We start from the raw sequence: 24,820 nt of genomic DNA, 5'->3' as shown, positions 1-24,820 counted from the left end.
CTTGAGAGTGCGCAGGCACGATTCCTTGAGGTCTGCTCCGTTTCCACGTTTCTGACAAGTTTCATGTGGCTAACTCTTTTATTATTGGAAATGTATCATCTGTCAGGGATGCTTTAGGGTGGATTCCTGCATTAAGCAGGGGGTTGGACTCGATGGCCTTGTAGGCCCCTTCCAACTCTGCTATTCTATGATTCTATGATATGAAAGGGCTATGCATATTTCTCATAGGATTTTGGTGCAGAATCCAGCAGGTTGAGCATCTCAATTTTCATTTATTTATTTATTTTGAGAAAAGCAAGTTACACTCGCAAACACGTATCATTATTCTGTTTATTTTTATTCCACCATTCCTCCAAGATGCTCCGGGTAAAAAGTACACAGGTTCTTTTTCTTCTTTTCTTCTTTTTTTTACCTCACAATGACTCTAGGAAGTATGTTAGGCCCAGAGATATTGAGTGGCCCAAGGTCACCCAAGAAGCTTTGTGGCTGGGCTGAGCAGGAATTTGAACCTGGCTTGTCCTGATTTAAATCCTTCTCTCCCAGGGCTGGGGAACCTTTCCCCGGCACGGATTCTATTCAACACATTCTACTGGAGGTAATGTGTTGATGGCTATGTGCCAACAGTGGGCACGGCTCCTGCACATACACATATACCTCCCCATCCATACATTTATACTCACACAAGCGTATCCCATATTCCCCAACTCCCAATACAAATTGCAGATGCTGGGGGCCTGACCTGGATTGACACCCTGGTGTGTGTGGGGGTGGGCGAGCTGAGGGGCTTTGCCCCTGTGCCCCCCCACCTGCCGTCATGATCCCCGCCCCCCGACACACCTGCCCCATACCTGCAATTCTCATCGGAGGGGGAAAACCCCTGCTATTCTCTCCAATGGGAGCTTTTCTTCAATGCAAACAGCAGACACTTGTGGCCTGATCAGGATCGGAAGTACAGCAAAGGATTACAGCCCCTCCTAACCCCTATCGCAGGAGCCTGCAATTTGCTACTTTTCTGCGCTTGCTGGGGAGGGAGAGAAGCCCTTCCCTTTGCAGCCAGCATGAGGGCTGAGGAAGAGAGCTGTCTGAAGTTTTAGATATTATCCCCTTCCCTGTGCCTTTTTCCTTGACATGCTAGCTTTCTGTAGGTGGTGAGTTCTCGAAAGCACTCGCTCGCATTCTGAAGTAGCACACTCCCAAGAGAGCTAATTCTGAATGCATTGCTGAGATTGACGTGTGAGATATTCACACTCCTCCACTGTCAACTTCCAAGCAGTGTCTAGATTTTGTTTCACTGCTGCTGGAACTGTGAGTGTCACGCGCCCTGTTTAGTTCTAGCGTTGGGCTAAGTGCAATAAAGAACACTGAAGTGGCACATTTCCTGCTTAAAAGGCTTAAAATTTAAGTCAGACAAGGAGAAGACAAGCCTTGATAAAAGAGAGGGAGGGGAGAGCAGATGACTCCCCTAGCTACATTTGTGTTCCATCTTTAAAGGATTTTACATAGCGTATTTGTGTAGGAAAACTTCTTAAAAGAATTGTGGTGGTGGTGTTGTTTTTGAGAAACTTTGCATATGTATAATCCCTGCAAAACAAAGTACACAGTTTAGGGGAGAGACTTTAGCTCAGTGGTAATGTAGGGGCTTTGCTTGCAAATGGTCCCAGGTTCAATGCCGGGCAACCCTGGCTGAAAGGGTAACATTGCTGGGAGTGATTCTTTTCTGCTCAATAGCTCAGAGAGTTCAGCACAGTCATAGTAAACAACCAACTTGTCTGATTCAGTATAAAGCAGTGTCATACTCCATAGTCCCATAAGAATACATTTCCATTTTTCCCCACCCCACCTTTTCAGGTGGACGAGAACTGAAGGAGGGAGCAACCCTATGGCCTCTAGACATTGTCTGAGGGGCCAAAGGATTCCAGGGATTCCTCAGAAGGGGGATTCAGAGATTTGACCCTCTCCTCCCGCAAACCCTTGCATCTGGTGCAGGAAGAACTGTGCTGGCTGCCCTCCATGGTCAGAAAACCAACCTTGGAGAAGGGAGAAGGGGGCATTCCAGTGGGCAGGGAGGAGAGGAGGCCAGAGAGGCCAGGATACGAGTTATCCTGAGCCTCTGCCAGCCTCCTTTCCTCCCCCTCCAAAGCACAGTTGGTAGATGGGCTAAAAAGCCCATGTAGCCAAAAAAAGCGCCCATCTAGCTAAAAAACCCAATTAGCAAATATGCAGGGTGGGAGGATAGAGAGGTAAAGATCACCTCCATTCCGATCATTAAGGGTGCAATCAATAGTATTGTGCTCTTCATTAATCCATTTTTTAAAGAAGAGGTCATGTTTGAGTATCTTCATCGTTCCTCTCACTAAACCTCACCAGATGTTCTTAGTTCTAAAAGATTCATAATCTAAAGCATTGTACAAAGCAAGGATTCTTGAAATAAAAAAAATTGTTTTATCAAACCAAAGACATCAGAACCACAGAAAAGATTACAACTGTGCCAGAGCCTACATGCTGAGCAAGTAACTCAACAAAGTGAGCCAAGCCATCAGCTACAGATTAAGTCATTCGCATCCCTTGTATCATCAAGACATTAGACATCTAGAAATATTTATACGTTTTTCAGATGGACAGTCTTGAGACTTCACCTCTATAGACAGACACACATATATGCACACACATACGCACTCATTGCTATTTCATTCAGAGATCACAGATATACATATACCCTCTTTCTCTTATGTAAGCCAACAAGAAACATCAATTCTTTTCTTTCTTTCTTTCTTTCTTTCTTTCTTTCTTTCTTTCTTTCTTTCTTCCTTCCTTCCTTCCTTCCTTCCTTCCTTCCTTCCTTCCTTCCTTCCTTCTCTTCCCATCCCATCCCATCCCATCCCATCCCATCCCACCCTTCCCTTCCCTTCCCTTCCCTTCCCTTCCCTTCCCTTCCCTTCCCTTCCCTTCCCATCCTTCCCATCCTTCCCTTCCCTTCCCTTCCCTTCCCTTTCTTCCCATCTTTTCCTTTCCTTTCCTTTCCTTTCCTTTCTTTCTTTTCTATCTCTGGGCTGCAGGGTGTGTGTGTGTGTGTGTGTGTGTGTGTGTGTGTGTCTGTTTTCTGGTCAGTTGTCAACAATATGCAGAACAGTGGGGCGTATGAAGTCCTCATCCGCACTCCTTAGCCTCCTCCTTTTTACTTACACCCTTCCCTTCTTCCTGCAATTCTTCCTTATCATCTCTGTTTTTCCTTTTTTGTGATTGTTTACTTGTTTTATTTAGATAATTTCTTTTTTAAAACAACGACAGCTTTCCAGCATTACCATTTCCTTCATATTTTGTTTTTATTTTACTTTAAATCCCACCATTCCTTCAGGCCACCACCCTGGCTCCCACCTCCACCACCAGTGCCACTATTTCCTTAGCCAACCCTGAGGTCTCCATACTAAACTACCAATCTGCACTCTACCAGCCCTCGGCAGCCTCCATGGCCGCGGTGGCCCAGAGGAGCGTCCCCCTGCAGACAGGAACGGCGCAGATATGTGCTCGTCCTGACCCCTTCCAGCAAGCCCTCATCGTGTGTCCTCCAGGATTTCAAGGTAAGCCCCACAACTTCTCCACGGTGGTCCGCTGCTGGTCCTTTGTGTTGATATTGTCTCATTTGAAAACCCCTTGCCACTAGGTCAGGGCCAGTGCATCTCTCTGGCATGTCCCCAACATTAAGATGGGCTCCATGGAGCAGTATTTGCTAGAAAGGTCTACAGATACATCAACAGGGGATGGATCACAGTTCAGAAGGAGAGCACCTGCTTTGCAGGCCAAGGGTCCCAGATCCAATCTCTAGCCAATGGTGCAGCTAGGTCATTTTGGACCATGGACTTAATGGTCTTATGGGGGCTTCCTGCTGCTCTCTGGACGGTCATTGGGAGCAGGGCTTGGATATGGGGTCCTGGACTTAGGCTCCGAGGTCCAGTCCCAGCTGCATCACTGTCTCTAGCTCCTCCAGTTAAAAATATCAAGTAACAGGTGATGGGAAACTTGTCTCCCTGTTACCTTGGAGAGCAAGTAGAATAGATAAGACTTTGGTTTAATTCAGCAGGCCATTTCTTATGTTTGTCTGGAATAATGCCAGACGCCAATTGGAGGTAAAAATCACCTCTGATGCAGTAGCATGTGAACCACCAAGAGAGCTTTGGCTATTGGGTGGTATGGAGATGATGATGAAGATGATGATCATACAATCACAGAATAGTAGAGTTGGAAGGGGCCCACAAGGGCATTGAGTTCAACCCCCTGCTCAATGCAGGAATCCACCTCAAAGCATGAGGTGGATGATGTGCTCCTAGTGATTCATCTCCCATCAGGAAGCAAGGCTTCCACACTCCCAGCATTCTGCCGCTTCTAAAAAATCTTCAGTGGAAGTCAAGTTGAGCACATGACAGTGGTCTAGTAGGCTGAGCATTACAGAGGCATGCATGATTGCAGTGCTATCTGGCCCAAGGGCATGTCCTCAAGGATATATGGCATCTGCGAGACATATCTCCAGGAATATTCATGAACAACCATCTTGCTTGCTAATGATGGGACTGAGAAATAGCCTCTTGCAAATCCCCTCAGCATAAATAATTTGGTAGTATTGTTTTAGGCTTGCGCATTGGCTATATGGTTGATGACTGGCATTGGTTCTGACAACCTATGGAGGACATATTCCTGTTGCTAAGTTATTCATTGCCCCCATTAGGGGAAAGTACATTTTATTTTGGCAGACCCACAAAGGCGCAGAATAATTAACCGGTCCCATGGCTAAGCCTCCAAGGTTGCAATCCTGAACACGCTTTCCTGGGAGTAAGTCCCATTGAACTCAATGGGGCTTATTTATTTTTATTTATTTATTTAAAACATTTATATCCCGACCTATATTATAAAGATCTCAGAGTGGCGTTCAGATAAAAACATACAGTACAGAACAGTAAATATGCACAGTTAAAAACAAATTAAACCATGATCCAAGTTAAAACGATATATAATTTAAAAGCAGTAAAAACAGTTAAAACAATGTGTCAGTGAGTTTAACCATCAAAGGCTTTGTTGAAAAGCCATGTTTTTACTTCTGAGTCAGTATATATAGGATTGCATTTAAAGTTGGCAAGGCATGTCTTGGCTAATTAGAGCATTGCTTAAGGTGGAAAATTCCTCCCAAATCATCGGAATAGCTGTCCCAATGCATTGCCAGGTGATGCAATCCAAAGCTATCACACATGCATTAAACAATGCATTGTAGCCATTGCCAATTTTCGGGGGTGGTGGGTTGTTTGGTAGTATTTGGAGTTGGAAGACCGAGGGAGGGGTGACCCCCTTTCCCAATTTCTTCTTGAGGTTCTTCTTACCCCAGAGCTGTGCTCGCCTACAAACATCTGGGCTCAGCTGCCACCTGGCTGCCTCTCTCTCATTTTTATCCAAAGATATTAAAGTCCTTTGCAGATATTGATGTCTCGGCGCGCCGCTGTGCAGCAGACGCTTTATCCTTTTTATGCGGGGTTAAAATAACATAAAAGAGCTCGAGGGTGAAATCCTGAAAAGTCCCCTGAGTCTTATTTACAAAAGCTACAAAAGGCATTTGACTATTTTGGGCAAATTTTTATCCTCAATGATTCCTTCAGCTCCAAAGGCACAAAGTGAGCCGGCCAGGCTACAAACGGCGACAGACTGCTGGTGTCTTAATTTCTACCCTGGCTTTTAGCAACAGGCAGCGTTTCCGTGGCGAGACGAGAAGTCTCTTTTTCAGCTGCTGTGTTGAGAAAATACGTTGGGAAAACGGCACCACAGACTTATTTACTCCGGATTGATTTCTACCCCACCCGTTCCCAGCGGCTCAGGGATCGTAACAACCGTTACACACAAAACACAGGCATATATAAAGACAGGCATATAGTTTCCTCTCTTCTCAAGGCCAAGCTACACGCGGTGCCAAATGTGTCATTAGGCACTAAGTGAGGCTTTCAAAAAAATAATAATTTAATAATAGGTGTGCATGAGGTGGGGTGGGGGTGATTTTCATCAGGTCTGCGCAGTACCCTTTATTTATTTATTTTATTTAAAACATTTCTTGGCCCTCCCAAGGTGGCTTACAACAATACATAAAAACAGTATAAACATTAAAAGCAATAAAAATGTACACAGTAAAATAGCAGTTAAAAACAATAAACACTAACAATAAAAATTAACAATAACAATAATGTACAAAAACAATAAAATCATCAAGAACAACAAGGGCAATAGCAGCAAAACAACACTCATTATGAGAAGGCCACAGTAAGATAAGTCTTTTTGAGGCCTTCTTAGAAGCCTGCAAGGATGGTGCATGGCAGACCTCCAATGGGAGTTTGTTCCACTGGTGTGGGGCCACTGCTGAGAAGGCCCTCTCCCCCGTGATCACCCACCTAATTTCTCTCACTGGTGGGCAGCTGAGAAGGGCCTCTCTTTCTGATCTTAAAAGTGCAGGCACATTTATTTTGACCCTTAGAAGGCAGTGTTCCTTCCGCAGTTCACTGTTCCTTCTGCAATTAGATTAAGCAAGTTATTTTTTCCGATGTTTTTGCTTATTCTGGCACCTTGCTTTGAATATCCTGATGTTGCTGCTTCAAGTTGAGACTGTTTGCTTGTTGGTTTTTAGATTTATTTTTAGACTTCCATTTTTAATCTGAATTGTTTTAATTTGTTTTTGTTAAGGCTGAGCTATAGTGCTTCCATCCAAATTTCATGGCCTTATTCAAATGTGGCAAAACTGGGGACTTCCTAGGGTGACCATATGAAAAGGAGGACAGGGCTCCTGTGTCTTTAACAGCTGCATAGAAAAGGGAATTTCAGCAGGTGTCATTTGTATATATGGGGAACCTGGTGAAATTCCCTCTTCGTCACAACAGTTAAAGCTGCAGGTGCCCTGTCCTCTTTTAAATCTGGTCATTCTAGTATAGCTCCTGCACCTTTAACTGTTGTGATGAAGAGGGAATTTCACCAGGTTCTCCATATATACAAATGACACCTGCTGAAACTCCCTTTTCTATGCAGCTGTTAAAGATACAGGAGCCCTGTCCTCCTTTTCATATGGTCACCCTAACTTCACTGGTTATGGAGGCATGAGGGGAAGCACTGGTTTGGGGAGGGTTATCTAGGGGCCACCGTTCCTGTCTGTTCCCCCACCCCCGGTCCCCTCGGAACAATGCTGCATGAAGATGTAGCATCATGGCAAGTGGGGATTCTCAGGCGGTGTGTGGGGAGGAGGATTGCTGATGATGATGATGATAAGAGTGCCACTACTAAACATACAGTGAGGCTGAAAAGGGATCACCTTAAGGGTAGTTTGCCGCCCTGCCCCCTGCCCCTTTGCACCCCTGAATCTCCAACATTTCAAGATGAAAATTTGCCATGGAGAACTTTTGCCTCAGCTGTAGTTTTTATTGCAAACTGGCACAGGAGCCATTATGGCTGAAAGGCAATCTATAAATACAAATATCAACAAACACCCAAACAAAAATTAACCCACACCTGCTTAATCCCAGCTGTTGAATGTCAGCCCAAGCTGGAAGGCTCTTTCCAGCTGGAAAGTACACAGGCTGAGCTTTGACTGACCTCTAACAGCCTTCTCCAAACTGGTGCCCTCGGGATGTGTTGGACTCTTAACTCCCATCATCCCCATTCAGCGTGGCTATTGGTCATTCCACTGAGGATATTAATTTCTCTACATGTCCTGGTTGTTTGAACTTGGAATTCACATCACATGTTGAAAACATTCCTTCTTTCGGATGTATTTTCATGTCCAGCTTCCACAGAGAGATCAGTATTTAATTAAGAAGTTCTATGCAGTTATTTGAGTGCAGGTCCCATTGAATTCAGTGGGAGTTACTTCAGAGTAGCATGCACTGGAGTGGGCTGCGTAGATAGCCTGGTAGCTCCTAAACATTTTTTTAGGTCCGCAGCTCTAGTTTAACTGGTTTGCCACACGTCCTTAGCTTATGTCCAATCTGTGGGAAGATCAGGAATGGTGCTAGGTACCTAAAAAATCTGGGGCTCAGGCCCAAAGGATAAACACACACACACACACACACACACACACACACACACACACATTTGCATATGCTAATTTAAATATGCAAATGTATTTTATTTACTTATTTATTTATTACATTTATATCCCGCCTTTTTTCCTCCAAGGAACCCAAGGCGGTATACATAATCCTCCTCCTCCGCTCAATTTTATCCTCACAACAACAACCCTGTGAGGTAGGTTGGGCTGAGAGTCTGTGACTGGCCCAAAATCACCCAGTGGGTTTCCATGGCCAAGTGGGGACTAGAACCCGGATCTCCTGACTCCTAGTCCAACACCTTAGCCACTATACCACACTGGCTCTATATGTGCATAATTAAAAGAATTACTATAATAAAAATTATAGAAGGCAAGCTAATTAACCTCTTGCTTGCTTTCAGAACAGAGCTGTGCACCGTCCCAAATTGTGCTTGCTTAACGCCTGCCTTCCATGCAACCCCACATTTCCTTGGTCTTTCAGGCCCAAAGCCAGATGGAGAGACTAGAGTGCCTGGGACCAGCAAAGCGCTGTATGGCCCCTTAAATGTTTACTGATTCATTGCAACGTGAGCATGGCACAATGGCAAGAGAGAGAAAGGGAATGGATTCATGCTTTTAGGCTGCAAACTTACACAGTTACTAGGGAGTAACCCCCATTAAACCGAGTGGGATTTACTTCTAAAAAAAATCCTCACTCACATCACACACACACACACACACACACACACCCTCAGTCATCAACAAGTACAACAGTACTGGATGGTGATCTCAGGACTGAAAGACGCTGCTTTGCTGCTCCTGGTCCTGGACCAGGTGAGGAGACAGAAAGAATTGCCCCTACAGTTCTTGGATTCTAACTTCATGAAATCCCCAAATCTACATAAAATGTTGCGATATTAAGTTTCTAGTAATCTCATCATCATTATACAGCTCTTAAAGTACCAAAATGCATAGTTAGATACCTTTATTCAGGCCAACCAAAATTCCTAATAGAGTTATTGCTCATTTTGAGTTTGGGGCTTTCATTTCTCATGGGCCAGCATGGTGACTTTTGCTTTAGGCTGGTTGTTTCTTAAATCACCGAAGTTATACACCCCCTGGTTTCTCTCTAGATCCAGATATTGGAACTATCTTCCGGGTGGAGAAGGCAGGTTGCAGCACTGAGCACATTTACTAAGGAGTAAAAACAATGCCAAGGCATTGAGAAGAACTCAGCAGAGAGCAATAAGAAGGAGGAATACAAAGCATTAAAGGGGCTCGTCACACTCCTTTATGATTAAGGAAGTGAGGAGTAGTGAGTCTCAACAGGCAAGGAAATGAGAGATGTGACATGTTTGTTTGTTTATTTATTTATTTATTTATTACATTTCTATACCGCCCAATAGCCGAAGCTCTCTGGGCGGTTCACAAAAATTAAAACCATCATAAAACAACCAACAAGTTAAAAACACAAATACAAAGTACAATATAAAAAGCACAACCAGGATAAAAACCACGCAGCAAAATTGATATAAGGTTAAAATACAGAGTTAAAACAGTATAATTTAAATTTAAGTTAAAATTAAGTGTTAAAATACTGAGTGAATAAAAAGGTCTTCAGCTGGCGACGAAAGCAGTACAGTGTAGGCGCCAGGCGGACCTCTCTGGGGAGCTCGTTCCACAGCCGGGGTGCCACAGCGGAGAAAGCCCTCCTCCTAGTAGCCACCTGCCTCACTTCCTTTGGCAGGGGCTCACGGAGAAGGGCCCCTGTAGATGATCTTAAGGTCCGGGCAGGTACATATGGGAGGAGGCGTTCCTTCAAATAACCTGGCCCCAAACCGTTTAGGGCTTTAAATGTCAATACCAGCACTTTGAATTGGGCCCGGACCTGGACTGGCAGCCAATGAAGTTGTAAAAGGACTGGCGTAATGTGATCTCACCAGCCAGTCCCTGTTAGTAAACGGGCTGCCCTGTTTTGTACCAGCTGAAGCTTCCGGACCGTTTTCAAAGGCAGCCCCACGTATGTTCAAATAGTAGGTTTGGATTTGACAGAATGGAGAGCTTGCCTGTCTTAAGATCTGTGGGCCAATGGGAAGAGTTGCCCGGGAAAATTGTAGAATCTCAACCACTGAAATTTGTAAGAAGCATTTTGGTAGACACGGTGCCGAGGTTTAAAGCAAACACTATCTCAGTTGTGCTTAGTGTTTTGGGTGCCTGTTCGTAGAGAGGCAACTGATGTCTAACTCTTTACCTTTTCTTTTCATTGCACAGGATTGCAGACCTCCCCTTCGAAGCACGCTGGGTATTCTGTCCGGATGGAGAATGCTGTCCCAATAGTCACTCAGGCCCCAGGGGCTCAGCCCCTTCAGATCCAACCAGGACTCTTAGCACAGGTAGATATGACTTCTCTGGGATCCATCTTGGCCAGCTGTCAGCTATAATATATATAAAAAACATGGCTGCAGAGCATGTTTTTTTTTTAATTTAACAAATAAGAGAGCGGGTGCTAACGTGGATTTTTATTTTTCATTTTTATTTCTCCACCTTTTAATTCCCTAGAGTAGAAGGTAGGTAACATGGTGTCCATGAACACCAGTGCTCCTCTCAGACTCCTTTCTTGATGCCTTCTGTGTTGCCTTGCCCCTCCTCCTTTTTATTTATTTTTTAGGATAACAATATTTCTTCCTGGCAGGTGGGATTGCTTCAAAGCAAAGTGAGGGCCTCTAGCTGCTCCCACCTTCTTTTCCCACGAATGCCTCTGGGCCACAGGTACAGCTCCAAGACATTCTTAGGAAATTAAGGTGGCAGGCGGCTGCAGGCACAGGCGTTCATCTGCAGTGCACCCCTTTTTTGGTGGTGCCCAGGACAATTTCTCAAATTGCCAGACGTGCCCATGGGCCCAAGAAGGTTGCTTCCTCCTGCCCTAGGGTCATGGGGTTCCACAAAGCTCTGTTACCTCCTTTTTTCTTTGACCCAACTGCCCCAAAGCCAAGGACAAAAGTAGGTGTTGCAGATAAATGGGCTGCTCCGTATCTTGTTTTTGTTATAGAATCACAGTATAGTAGAGTTGGAAGGGTCCTATAAGGCCATTGAGTCCACCCCCCTGCTCAATGCAGGAATCCACCTTAAAGCATACCTGACAGATGGTTGTCCAGCTGCCTCTTGAAGGCCTCTAGTGTGGGAGAGCCCACAACCTCCTTAGGTCACTTGTTCCATTGTTGTACTGCTCTAACAGTCAGGCAGTTTTTCCTGATGTCCAGCCGGAATCTGGCTTCCTGTAACTTGAGCCCATTATTCTGTGTCCTGCACTCTGGGATGATCGAGAAGAGATCCTGGACCTCCTCTGTGTGACAACCAAACTATAGCTCAAACTATAATGTTAATTAAGATGATTATGATGATGATGACGACGATGACAATAACGGTATACGTGCTGCTTTACTGAGTTAGCGAAAACAAAAATCAACCAGATGGATCAATGGTCTGACTCAGTTTAAGCCAGCTTCATAAGCTTAGATCTCTTAGGGCATTCAGCCATACCAAAATTATGTCATGTGCCTTGAAATACTTAGGAATTTGGGTCATCCCATTATATGATCCAGCTCGTATTCCAGACGAAATTAATTTGCGCTAATGTGTAAGAGCGAATGCAGCGTCTAGATGCCAGAGCATTCCAGTGTTCTCAAGCATCAGCAGTCCCCCAAATCCTGCCAAAGCGTTGCCTTGCCTGGATAGCATTCCAGTGTGTGTTAGTTCAGTCGTTTTCCTTTTGCCAGCTGCCAGGATGGCTTATCTGGGAAAGACAGTATGGAACAGAACTTGAAGCTTGCATGATTTCCTTTTCATTAACTAAGTGCTGCCTCCTGTTCCCATGAAGAGCCTTTGTCAAGGAACTGCCTCTTTGACATGAATGAAGTCCACCTCCACGAAAGCCCTGCCATCCCTTTCCAAGTGGTGCAGTCGGGGAAAACTATCCTTCTCAGTTAAAAATAAAACAAAACCAAAGCTTTCAAAAGCAGGACAAGAAAGGGGGGAGAGTTTTCAAAACAGAAACGAAGAAAGAAATTATTAATTTTTTTTGCAAATATAAATATGTAAAATATTTGGACAGAAGTACTCTGTGAATTGAGTTGAATAGCCTGGCTGCGAGCATGGGTAATCACGAACAGTTTCAAAACTCAGACCCAAAACATATTACAGGCTCCTCAGTTGGCCCTCGTACAATTGGCAGTCTCAGCAGACAGACTAAAAACACAGGGCTGATCCAAGCGCTTACAAGTTAAAGCAGTGGTGGAGACAGTTTGAATAGTAATTATATCACTTAAACAGTGGTAACAAAAACTGAAGTGTGAGCACGCCCTGGGAATTATTTTCTTACAGTCCTCAGGGGCAAGCATATAATGCATTTAAGACCCATTTGTAAAGAACCACTCCCCTGGTAAGCTATGACAGAGGTTATCTGTCACAGCAAAAACAACCGAAAGCCTTGTGGGACCTTAAAAAACTAACAGGTTTATATTGTAGTCATAGGTGTGCTCAAGGGGTATGCCAGGTGTGCCCAGGCACACCCTAATGACTCAAGCAGTAAGTGCTGAATTGAGGGGGGGGCATTGAGCAGAGATCCAGAGGGGGATCCAGATGCAGCAGGAACAGTCCTCCAGCTACCCTCTGGCTGCTTCACCACTGCACTAAAGAACTGCTGCCTTTGAGAGAGCACCATTGCTCCTGGCAGCAGGAGCGAAAAGGAATTGTTCTGATGGGAGCCTCTCTGCTGAGAGCTTCACTTCAAAGAGGCCAGGAGGAGGAGCCCCAAAGGTTACTACCGCCAGTGTCCAGGGCCGGTGCTACAATAGGCCACTCAGGCGGTCGCCTAGAGCGCCAAGGTAAGGGGGGCGCCGAACGCCGCTCCTGGATGCTGCTCTCCCACAGCGGCTCTGAGAGGGCGGCTTCTGGGCGCGCCGTTCTGAAGCTGCCTGCCCGCCCCAGCGTCCTGGCTTCGCTTCAGCTGGGCGCCCACTCAGCCAAAGTGAAGCCACGCCCACCCACCCCACCCCAGCGTCCTGGCTTCGCTTCAGCTGGGTGGGCTCCCAGCCGAAGCGAAGCCAGAATGCTGGGGTGGGGAGACAGGCGGGCGGCTTTGGAACGGCGCGCCCGGAAGTCGCTCTCCCAGAGTGGCTGCCGGGCTGCCGGGTGCGCCGTTCCGAAGCCGCCCCCCTACCCCAGCATCCTGGCTTCGCTTTGGCTGGGCTAGCGCCCAGGTATGCAGGGGTGGGTGGGTCGGTGGGTGAAAGCAGCTCAACTGCCTAGGGCGCAAAATAGTCTGGCACCGGCCCTGCCAGTGTCACCACAAGGATGGGGCTTGAGGAGGGTCTCCTCATCCCTCCCCCATCACCTGCAGTGGCCCTCCCACGGCCAGGCAAGCAGAACTTGGAGTAGGGCATCAGTGTCTACAGTGCTTAATCAATAAAGGACTAAAAATAATGTCCTTTTTGAATGTTCACCTTTTAAAAAAAATCCCTGGGTGCACACCCCAATGAAATGTGCTGCACACACCTATGATTATAGCATAATTCGGTAAAGCATACTTTGTGCTACAATATAAATCCGTTAAAGGCACAATCCTATGCATGTTTAGACAAAAAGAAAAGGCCTACAGATCCCATCACGCCCCAGCAATGATGAAAAAGTACAGTGCTTTTGAATATGGACAAAATAACACATTATTGTTGTATGAGGGTGATGCTGATGGTGATGATGTATGGCTACCAAACCGGGGTGGGGTGGGGAATTAGAGTAATTACAAGGTAAGATGAACAGATAACATAACATTTAGAAAATAATAAGAGCAGATTTGTAGTCGAAACAGCAAACTACATAAATACGTGGGGTTAAAACCAGGAAGATCATACGCTGGTGTACCTGGATAATTAAAAAGGTCTTCGTCTGGTGCCGGAAAGACATCCGATTCCCTTCCAGGCAAGCCTCCTTGGGCAGGCATTCCATAGGTAGGAAGCCACAACTGAGAAGGCCCTACCTCTGGTCACTGCAGGAAATCAATATATAGAAGGTCTCTGGTTAAAAGGATCTCAGGCTGTAGTCTAGAGAAGACCTCTGTGTAAGGTCTTGGAAAGCTGCTGCCAGTCTGAACAAACAGCCCTTGCTAGATGAACCAACATCTTGATTAGGGACATCACCAGGGAATCGAATTTGGGTGCTTGCAACAATAACCCCCGCTGTTCGACTCCTCACAAGTAGGATCAGCCTGAGCAGCTGGACCGGCCCTACCATTAGGAAGAGTAAAGAAATTGTCTCAGGCACCAGATGCTGTAGGAGGTGGTGGCAGTAGGGGCAGCCCCCTGAAATCCACAGTGTTTTCCCTCTGTTTGAAGACATAACTGTGTATGCCGCACAACCTGTCCTGGCTAGCCGTCTGCCCTTGGGTGTGATAGAGGACACTATTCCATTGCCAGCGCTGAAGGAAGATTCATCTGCCAGGCCAGCTGGTTTCTGAAGGTGGAAAGGGCAGGGGGGTGCCATTCTCAGGCAGCAAAATGTCTTGGGCCAAAGCCCAAATTTTCTCTGCTCAAAAACAACCAGCCTCCCTCCACCTGGGTAAGGTTTGTGGGGACTGGAGTAGGCAGGTGAAGGCAGCACCGATAGTTGGTGCTCACTTGTAGCACACATCTACTGTTTTCCTTACATGCACCCTTCTAGATCACTCAAAGTTTCAAGCCCCTTTCAGAGCAAACAGGAATGCTCACACATCCCTAATTCTGATTCAGTAAAGGTAGGGTGACCCTATGAAAAAGGAGGACAGGGCTCCTGTATCTTTAACAGTTGCATAGAAAAGGAAATTTCAGCAGGTGTCATTTATATGCATGCAGCACCTGGTGAAATTCCCTCTTCATCACAACAGTTAAAGCTGCAGGAGCCCTGCCCTCTTGACCAGATACAAAAGAGGGCAGGGCTCCTGCAGGTTTAACTGCTGTGATGAAGAGGGAATTTCACCATGCATACAAACGATACCTTATTATTATTACTATTATTATTTATTTATGTAGCACCATTAATGTACATGGTGCTGTACAGAGTAAAACAATAAATAGCAAGACCCTGCCGCATAGGCTTACATTCTAATAAAATCATAATACCTGCTGAAATTCCCTTTTCTATGCAGCTGTTAAAGACACAGGAGCCCTGTCCTCCTTTCCACATGGTCACCCTACTAAAGGCAGCCTTATGTGTTCATGTCTCTCTTTCACCACTGAGGAACAGCCATCAGGGTCCACATATTTGAGATTAAGGGAAATGGCTTCCAGGTCCCAGGATGTGCCTTCTAGAGATGTTTGAGCCTTAATATCTCACAGTTTCAAAATTGTACTCTTTGAAGATTACTGCTCTTTTGCCGCCTTCTTTCCTAACAGAAGCACTGTGGATTGAAGAGTGACATGAGAAACAAAAAAATCAGCAGGTTCCGATTTCCCCATCATGAAAATGATCTGAGATGGAAAGCTGTACCTGTTGAATTGTTTTTGTCCGTCATGTGGCTATTGAGATGAACTGCCTCTGGCAGGAAGGGGTAAAAAATAGCAACCCTGCTTTAGGATCTTGGCTCTGTGCAATAATTTACGTTCGCCAGAGGCTGATGGGCAGGAATTGGTATATCATCTTCGTAGATGTTGATTGCAGGAAATGTGATCTGAAAGTGAGATGTGTTGCCTGCAACTCCTAGAGCAGGTGGTGAAAAACCAGCCTTCCTGCCCAGCCATTCAGGGTGTGTTTCTACCCACATGGACAAATATATCAGTTTGCCTGTCTACACAGACAACCAGTGACAGGGAGCTCTGGTTCCACTTTTTGTAAACTTAGCTACAGCTTCTTAAAGAGGCAGGGCATGAGTTGATCTTTGGCTGGAAATAAAAATAATATAAAAATGATTTTGCACAAATGAACTTGAAATTCAGTTCTCTAAAAAATATGGAAAAGAAATATGAGTGTGTGTGTGTGTGTGTGTGTGTGTGTGTGTGTGTATGTATGTATGTATGTATGTATAGAGGCCGGCCCTACCACTAGGCAGAATGAAGCAGTCGCCTCAGGCAGCAGGGGCTGAGAGGCAGTATCATGCTCTGTGCTCCCAATGTTAGGCTGTTGCCTTCAAGTGCAGTGTCCCATCATCAGTGTTGAAGACAGGTGTTCATCTGCAAGTCTTCTGATGGAATGAGTAGGGTGACCATATGAAAAGGAGATCAAGGCTCCTGCATCTTCAACAGCTGTATTGAAAGGGGGATTTCAAGAGGTGTTGTTTGTATGCATGCAACACCTGCTGAAATTCTTTCATCACAATAGTTAAAGGTGCAAGAGCTCTGTCCTCTTTTGTATCTGGTCACTCTACTATAGATCCTGCAGCTTTACCTGTTGTGATAAAGAGGGAATTTCACCAGGTGCTGCATGCATACAAATGACATCTGCTGGAATTCCCTTTTCAATACAACTATTAAAGATACAGGAGCCCTGTCCTCTTTTTCCATAAGGTCACCCTAGGAATGGGAGGGGAACCCTCTTTGCCTCAGGCAGCCAAATGTCTTGGGCCAGCCCTGGTGTGTGTGTGTGTGTGTGTGTGTGTGTGTGTGTGTGTGTGTGTATAGATTGCCTCTAGATGTTGCCTCTAGATGTTTTGGACTAAAAGCATCACCCCTGACCAGTGTCCATGCTGAGTGTTGCTGATTGGAGTTGTACTCCAAAACATCTAGAGGGCATTATGCTGGCGAAGGCATGATGTAGATGCTCCCAAAGTTCAGGCTGTTCAAATAACTTGGAAAGTTTAGTGAGGCTGAGTCCTCAGATAAAGGGCAAGAAGAAAAAGAAGAACACGGAGATTGGAAATGTGGGCAGAAGAACCTATAGCATAGTAAGTTGGCATAGGCGGCTCTATAGCCTGCACACATTCATTCAGAAATACGCATGACTGAGGGCAAGGGGAGCTGAGTGAAGTAAATGTGGATCTTACTTCTGAGTAAGTACGCATAGGATCAGGCTATACATGGGATATCTGAAAGGAGGAGGGACCCCCCATGCCCTCTAGGAACACTATCAGTGTCTTTGTGGATTTCCAAAGGGAGAGGCTGTTGCTTGCATAGGGACCACCTGAACTACCAGGAGCTCTTGCCATGGGGATGGGAGATGTTCCTGTCGTAGATCAGTCATGTGCCCTGAAGCTGTCGTTTAGCCTTGTCCTCCTAAATCACAGCAAAAATTATTCCTGGTTCTTTGAACACATGAATCAGATTATACTCGGAGTAAGCATTCCTTCTCTTTGAGCACACACTATGAGGTCCCTTCGTGCAGAATTTAGGACTTTGGAGTCCAGAGTGCTCATTGCCCTGGGTGTTAAGCTGCCACCCTAGAATTCCAGGAACAGGCAAATCTTTTAGCACATGCATTTCTTCAATCTGTACTTGGAAGAGATTATGTTGCCCTGCCGTGCCATGCAGGGGGAATCCGAATGTGACCTACTTGTAAAATACTAGAGAACTCCAAAATCGAGCCATTTGAGTAAGATGACACTTACACATGGCTTAGGTGGCAGCGTGTGCAGAATGATGCTTCTGCAGCAGTGTGGCTGCTCAGTGCGCAGGCACAAAGCCATGGCGCTGCTCATAAACCATTTTGAAAATACCAGGAAAAGAAAGGGCCACCGATCTGCGCATTAATTTGAGGATGCCTAATATTTCACACTTCTAGATGGCCATGTATTTCGATCCTTCCTTGATAATGTAGCGTCTCTACTACTTCACGAGATCCCACTGCAAACCCCTGACGTCAAATGGCACGTAGGTAACGTCTCTCCTGAGATATAACATAAAGGGTGACCCTGTGCAGTAAGTCCCATGGAGTTCAGTGGAACTTGCAGCCTGATCCTGTGGACATTTACTTGGGAGTCAACTCACGGGACTTCCTCTGAATAAAGCTGCGTGGCTGCCCATGCAAAACTTACCATGGAGAATGGCTGCAATTCCTTGCACCAGCCCTCCCCAATCGTGTGCCCTCCAGATGTTTTGAACTTCAGTTCCCATCAGCCCTAGTCAGCATGGCCAGTGGTCAGAAATGCTGGGACTTGTAGTAAAAAAAAATCTAGAGGACACCAGATTGGGAAAATACACACTTAATGGAGACAGTGCTGGTTCCAGGATTCTGTGAGCATGTGGGCCGTGGCATGTAGTGCTCCTCCTACTCACCACCACTGTTGTCTGGGGCAGAGCAAGAGGTGAACGAGGAGGTTGCAGTGGTGAAGAGGAACAACCCCAGCAGGCTCTTATTAGTGCCCACTTCTGGGGGGGGGGGGTTGCCCTTGGCAGGTGTCCAACCATGCCTGTCCTTGACACCAGCCTCATTGAGGAGTAAGTTCCACTGACTACAGTGAAGCTTACATATAAGTAAGTGTGCATATGGAATTCGGTGCCATACACACTTACCTGGGAGTGAGCCCCATCGAACGTAGGAAATCTTACTCCCGAATAAACAAGCTTAAGATCAGAGCAGCAATCTGAAGTACTCTTTCAGCCTGATTCTATGCATAGTGACTCAGAGTTCGGGGGAACTTAACTCCCAAGTAAGTGCGCAGCTCCTACTAGGAAGTATAGCCTAGGATCATGGTCCGACAGATGAGACATGTGTGTGCATACTTAGGCATTTAATACTAGCAATTTTGCCTCTACAGCTGTCATTCCAAAGATGTTGGCTTAAAGTTAGCTTGGCTTTCAAGCTGGTTCATTTCCTCTCAGGTTTACAGCACTGTCCAGGTTTATTTTCTTGACCATAACTGACTGAGCCATAATGGTTGCCTTTGAATTAGTTATTTGGGCTTTTTCTGCTGACTTGTATTAAATCGCTTCCATGCTGCATAGTTTCTATAGTGCTTCCCAAAAGAAGCCAAGCCTGGTATGAGTTGGCACAGAATTTCGTGATCATTATACAGAGAACCGTTTTCTGTTCTGACCTGCAGCAAGCTTGGCCTAGCGGTACTCAGCAAATCCTGCTCCCTCCAGCGTGGCAGCAACTGACTGGCGTAGCCGCCCACACATCGGTTCAGCATGCAACAGTCATCCCGGAGACCATGGCTGGGACCCAGCCGCTGGCGGATTGGAGGTAAACAGGAAGGAAACCTTGTGTTTGTCTGTGAGTTACCTACTTTGTGTGTGAGCCTCAGTATCCAGGCAAGGTTGTTCCCCATTTGTAACATTCCTGCTGCATTTTCCCATTGCTTCTTCCATCTTTTTTTTCTTACCATATAAAAATCTGTTAAAAAAGAAAATGTGGAATAGGTACACAATGCTTTCTGAGTATTAGCACTGGAAACATCCTCAGCCTGGAAGCATCCTTTGCCCTAGAGAACTGGACTGAAGTTGCTTTCACACTAGACCTGTCCTTCATTCTTTATGCCTTCCTTTATACACTCACTTCTTACAGAACAGACAGATGCCATACTTGTTGGTTCATTACATTCTGGTGTTTCAGGTTTATTCTGTATTTTTTTCAGGCCTGATTTGTGTTGATGTTTTGTAATAAAATGCAGTTTTACCACCTGGGCAGGACCTGCAAAAAGAAAGCTTCTAAATTAAAGGCATGAGAGCTCTTAAATGCTTCAGTAGCACTTTGCCTTGCCTACATTAAATAGACCCACCTCTGTTCAACATAGTCTATATGCCAGATTTAGAGTCCGTGATGCCATATTTTGGTGACAGTGCTGAGATGTTGGAAAGAACTCAACAGAGAGTGTACTACAATGTTGAAAAATGGGGGGGGGAGAATTATAATCGAGAGGAAATCAGTAATAACCTTCCTTGTTGGAATAGAAACTGATACTGGAGCAATTTACAAATGAACAACAACAAGCTGTAAAATGGCCAGGAGATGCAAACAGGAAACTTTTAATAAATGTTGGTGGGAATCTTTGCTGAATAGAAGTTATTTGTGAGTAAATATTATAGGATGATCTTGGCCCTGGAGAAAGATATTGTTAGGTAATAATATAGTTCGACATGGTGCTTATGTGGAACCTCGATTTCAATTCTCCTTTCAGCGAATTGTAGAAGAACAATGCCTCAGCAGTGCTGAAGTGATCTAGTATGGAAGCAACCTAATACTCAACTAGTCCGTAACATGAACCTGTACACACTACAGTCTGAGCACACTGTGGCCATTTGTCAAGGTTGTGCATGGTGGCTTTCAACCTGTGGCTGAAAATCAAATCTTGCATGTAGTAAAATAGTTACATGTTATCAACTTGCTATGGGCTGGGACCATTGTACATAATCAGTGTTTGTTTTAAAACCACTTGCTTCTTTCATACAAGTCACCTATTGAGAGATACACCACTATATTTATCAAACCAACTATGTTAATCTTAGGAGTTCTTTACTAGCACTGCTCCCCTGCCAAACTTTGCAATAGGCTAAGAAGTCCTGAATAAAAACTGCAGTTTCTCCTGGATTGCTTACCGTACCTCTGTGCTTGCAGCAAAATCACTTTTCGAAAAGAACAGTAGATAGTTCTCTTACGATCCTTTATCATCTTCTTGCTTGCTTCCCCTATTAAATGCTTCTTAAATGCTGCGTAGGGACAACTCTTCGTCACATGTCCGTGCGTGCCAGGGAAGATTTTTGCCGCTTTGCTTTTGGTTCAGTAACTGCTTTCACAGAATCACTGGGGAAAGTGATACCTATTTATTGCCCTCTTTGAAGCCTTTGTGCCGTGGTGGATAATGGAACCTTGAGATTTGCTGTGGGGCAGATGGAATTCTGGCAGCGTTCTGTCTTCCTCCCTTGGAATCGCTCCCATGTTGCTCTCTTCATTCTCTTCCTCCTTCACTCTATACCCTGCCAAAAACAATTGCTACCCTTGTAATGTGAATGGGGAACAAAGAAACTGTGGCAGGCAAAGAAGCAGTGTGGCTCAAGGAATACTGGGCCGTGTATTCACATCCTCCCTGGGCCATAAGTAGTCGTGGTCAAGTCGCTATCGCTGAGCCTCTGTAGCAAGCAGGTAATAATGTCAAGCCAGATCGTGATTTTGAAGCACGTAGCCTCTGGGAAGGGCAATATAAATGATGACTCGTAGAAGTCGTGGGTTTCTAAGACCCTTGAGGCTGCTTCACACATTTATCCATCCAGTGATCTTCCGTGTCTGATGGATACACATCCTGCCACTTCACACATACGTGGCTTTGTATGACATGAGCAGTCTACACTTTGGGGCATGTGCCAAAGGGGTCCCCCAGGCCAGCCCCCCCACTACCCCAACATGATGGGTCCCCTGCGAGCTTACTAAGAGGATGGGGTGGAGTTCATGGCAGTGACACCACGGCAGAAATGGGTGGTGACAACCAGCAAGGCTCCGAAGTATTGCCATGCTGTTTAAACAAGGAGCATGTCATCACCAGCAGTGGAATCTGGCATTTGACCCATCCTGTTGCTGGGCCTGTGTAGGCCTATAGGTTTGGTTCTTGCCATTCTTCCCTCTCGAAGAAGGGTGGAGATAGTGCAAATGGTTGGAATAATCGCATGACTTAACTGTGTGGTAGCTCAAAGAGGGTGAGCGCATGAGTCAGCAGTGAGGAACGTTTGCGTAACTGGGCATGCCCCGACTTGTGGGATGAGCTCCTTCCTGCTTACTTTTCTTCTGACCACCATGACGGCAGCAGCTCATAAGAACTTAAGATGTGCCTTCCTGGATTAAACCAAAGGTCCATCTAGTCCAGCACTCTGTTCACACAGTGGCCAACCAGCTGTCGGCCAGGGACCAACAAATTAGGACATGGTGCAACAGCACCCTCCCACCCATGTTCCCCAGCAACTGGTGCATATAGTCTTACTGCCTCGGATACCAGAGGTAGCACATAGCCATCAGGGCAAGAAGCCATTGATAGCCTTCTCTTCTCCTTCTCCCTGTGAAGACCCCTCCTCAGCAATCTATTTTGACCGGTTAGGGAGTTCCCTTCCTTCCTTCCTTCTTTAATTTTATTACTGTAATGGGGAAATCATCCCTTGGGGGTTCTTTCTTCCACCGTCTCTCTTCCTCCAGACTCAGAGGTTCATTCTGGGAAAGAGCACTAGCCACTCCAGTGTGTGATCAGCTTATGGATTCCTAGGCTTTGAGTACCAACAGCTCCTTGCCAACAGCTTGGATTCCTCCCAGGCTCCTGTTTCCACCAGTAACCTCAGTACAAAACCATTTTACAGAGTTCAGTCCTTAAGCAAGCTGCTAAAGTAGCTTCTAGGCCACTGAAGGAATTCAAGGGAGAAAAAGGAAATAATTTCTAAACAGCCTGAAATAGCTTGTTCTACATGTAGTGGGATGTACTGATAATTGCCATTCATTTGTAAACATTATTTTCAAAAAGTGCAATTTGACTTTTTCTCTTGCTTGTCTCTTCTTGCAGAAATACTCACGCTCATGGCAGCCATTACAATCCCATCATGCAACAGCCTGCACTTTTAGCTAGTCACGTCACTCTTCCAGCAGCCCAGCCCTTAAATGTGGGTGTAGCTCATGTCATGAGACAACAACCAACCAGCACCACTTCCTCAAGGAAGAATAAACAGCACCAGTCCTCAACGAGGTATGAACTTGTGGGAGGTATGAGGGAGGGAGATGAGAAAGATACCTTCTATTGTCCATGCTGCTGTGTGGGTAAGGAGAAAGGCTGGGTCAAATATGGGGTTAGTGACCTCCATTGAATTCATCAGCTTCCTTTCCTCTTATCTGGCAAAGCACTGAAATAAACTAAAGTATTATCAGAGTGGTACCATGAGAGAGATTCCCAGTTCAGTCAAGGCATTGTTGGTAGGGATGGACAGACTCACCCGTGTCCAGGTCTGTTGGATGCTCACCAAGCCGCCATCTGCCCAATTTGTGTAATTGGCAGTCAGAAAGGCCACATTTCCACAATATTAAATTTAAACTTATGTAAATGAGGCCTCTATGGCTACCATTTACGCAACGTGGGAAATACGCAATTTCTGGAGCCTCCGTCGTGGCGCACAATGGAGGCTCTGGAAATTGCGTATTTACTATGTTGTGTAAATGCTGGCTATAAAGGCCCCATTTACTCCAAGTAGGAAATACGTAATTTCTGGAGCCTGGAATTTCTGGTGGTTAAGCCAGAAAGCCAGGCCGTGTTCAGAAGACAACATAAACCATGGCTTTAACCATGGTGAATAAGGCATTCTTGCTTAACCACCATGGTCAAAGCCATGGTTTAAGGTGTCTTCTGAACGGGGTCTATTTCCCTTTCTCTCTCCCCCCCCCTTCTCTTTTTCTCCCTCTCCCCATCTTCCTGTTCGTTTCCTCTCTTTGCCTCTCTTCTTGGGACTACGGAGGGGACTGAGTGATGCAAGAAGGGTTTGTATTCCCATATAGCCTCTTTCTCAGTGTTCAGTGTAGAAATGTAATGACATGGCAGTGCAGGGGGAGAGCAATCTCTCCCTGCATTCACCAGCTCACTCTGCCCTCCCCAGAGCCCCGTTTCTCCCACCTTCTCATCCGTTTCGGGCAGATCAGCTGAGCAGTGGCGGGTCAGGGAGAGATTGTGGGGAGGGGAGGTTGAAATTCAATCCCCCCCATATGACTATTCAGCTGATATGTGGGGGAAATAGAGATGTGGAGGGGGTAGGGCCGAGGAGAGGATCTTGGGGAAAGATGGCAGGCCGGATGAGGAGGCTGGCAGGCCACATCTGGATCACAGGCTGGAGAAACATAGAGTGGTGTAATGGCTAAAGTGTTGGACTGGGAGTCGGGAGATTCGGGTTCTAGGCCTCACTTGGCCATGGAAACCCACTGGGTGTCTTTGGGCCAGTCACAGACTCTCAGCCCAACCTACTTCACAGGGTTGTTGTTGTTGTGAGGATAAAATGGAGAGGAGGAGGATTATGTACGCCACCTTAGTTTCCTTGGAAGAAAAAAGGCAGGATGTAAATGCAATACTAAATAAATAAAATAAAATAAACATAACCTTATCCTGAGGTCAGAACATTCATCCATCTAGCTCAGTATTGTCAACACTGACTGGCAGTGGCTCTTTCAGGTAGGGGTCTTCCCTGCTCTACCTGGAGATGCCGGGGATTGAACCTGGGACCTTCTGCACGCTGAGCTATGGCTCCTTCCTTGTGCTAAACTATAGTTTAGTGTTATGTGCAAACACAGCCTGTGTCTTATTTCTACTGCTGCATTTATCGGATTAGATCAACTGTGTGTCTTTAGCATGCAGTGTTTATGATTTTGTTGGACTCTGCTTTGAGGAGGATGCTAAAAAAGATTATCAAACTTTAAAATTAAATTAACAAATTAAATTATGCTTGCATCAGGCAATCACTGGGCGCAAGGATAATACTTTGGATTGGAAGAGTGGGCGTTTTTATTTCCCACAATGCAAAATTTGTAAAAAGGAGAAATCATTAGACGGCTGGCTGCAACCTTTTCGTGGCATGCTGCATTGCAAAACACAAGCCATAATATGGAATACACACATGGATGAGTAAAGTGTCTGGCCATGTATGATACACTCCCCCACACGCAAGTCTGAATGAAACCCCTCCCAAGCACATTGTCAGGGCAGATGTTTGAAGCATTTGCATTACTACAACCTCTTTTGTGGGTGGATTGAACTGACACTTTCTGTCAAAACATCACTTTTAATTAACACTAAATTCCTCTTAATAGCTGGGGGAAGAGCGTTGAAATGGATCTGCAGTTTGTAAAATGGGAGAGGTGTGCGTTTCTGGT

The 24,820-nt window shown here is 45.6% G+C and overlaps 1 protein-coding gene across 3 annotated transcripts in view; it reads left to right on the top strand.

The window, feature by feature from the left end:
• HIPK2 (homeodomain interacting protein kinase 2) overlaps positions 1 to 24,820 on the top strand; it is a 197,653-nt gene that overhangs the window by 148,852 nt on the left and 23,981 nt on the right. For 2 of the 3 annotated variants that reach the window (XM_063133339.1, XM_063133340.1), the window contains exons 8-11: positions 3,356 to 3,578; positions 10,313 to 10,434; positions 19,044 to 19,186; positions 22,479 to 22,658. In XM_063133339.1, coding sequence (XP_062989409.1) covers positions 3,356 to 3,578; positions 10,313 to 10,434; positions 19,044 to 19,186; positions 22,479 to 22,658 — 668 coding nt within the window. The remainder of the gene's footprint in view (positions 1 to 3,355; positions 3,579 to 10,312; positions 10,435 to 19,043; positions 19,187 to 22,478; positions 22,659 to 24,820) is intronic. The other variant, XM_063133341.1, reaches the window with a different exon arrangement.

The sequence above is a fragment of the Elgaria multicarinata genome, chromosome 9 (genome assembly GCF_023053635.1).
Source record: "Elgaria multicarinata webbii isolate HBS135686 ecotype San Diego chromosome 9, rElgMul1.1.pri, whole genome shotgun sequence".
NCBI lineage: Eukaryota > Metazoa > Chordata > Lepidosauria > Squamata > Anguidae > Elgaria > Elgaria multicarinata.
Note: the sequence above shows the minus strand (reverse complement) of the source record. Positions and strands in the feature narration are given on the sequence as shown.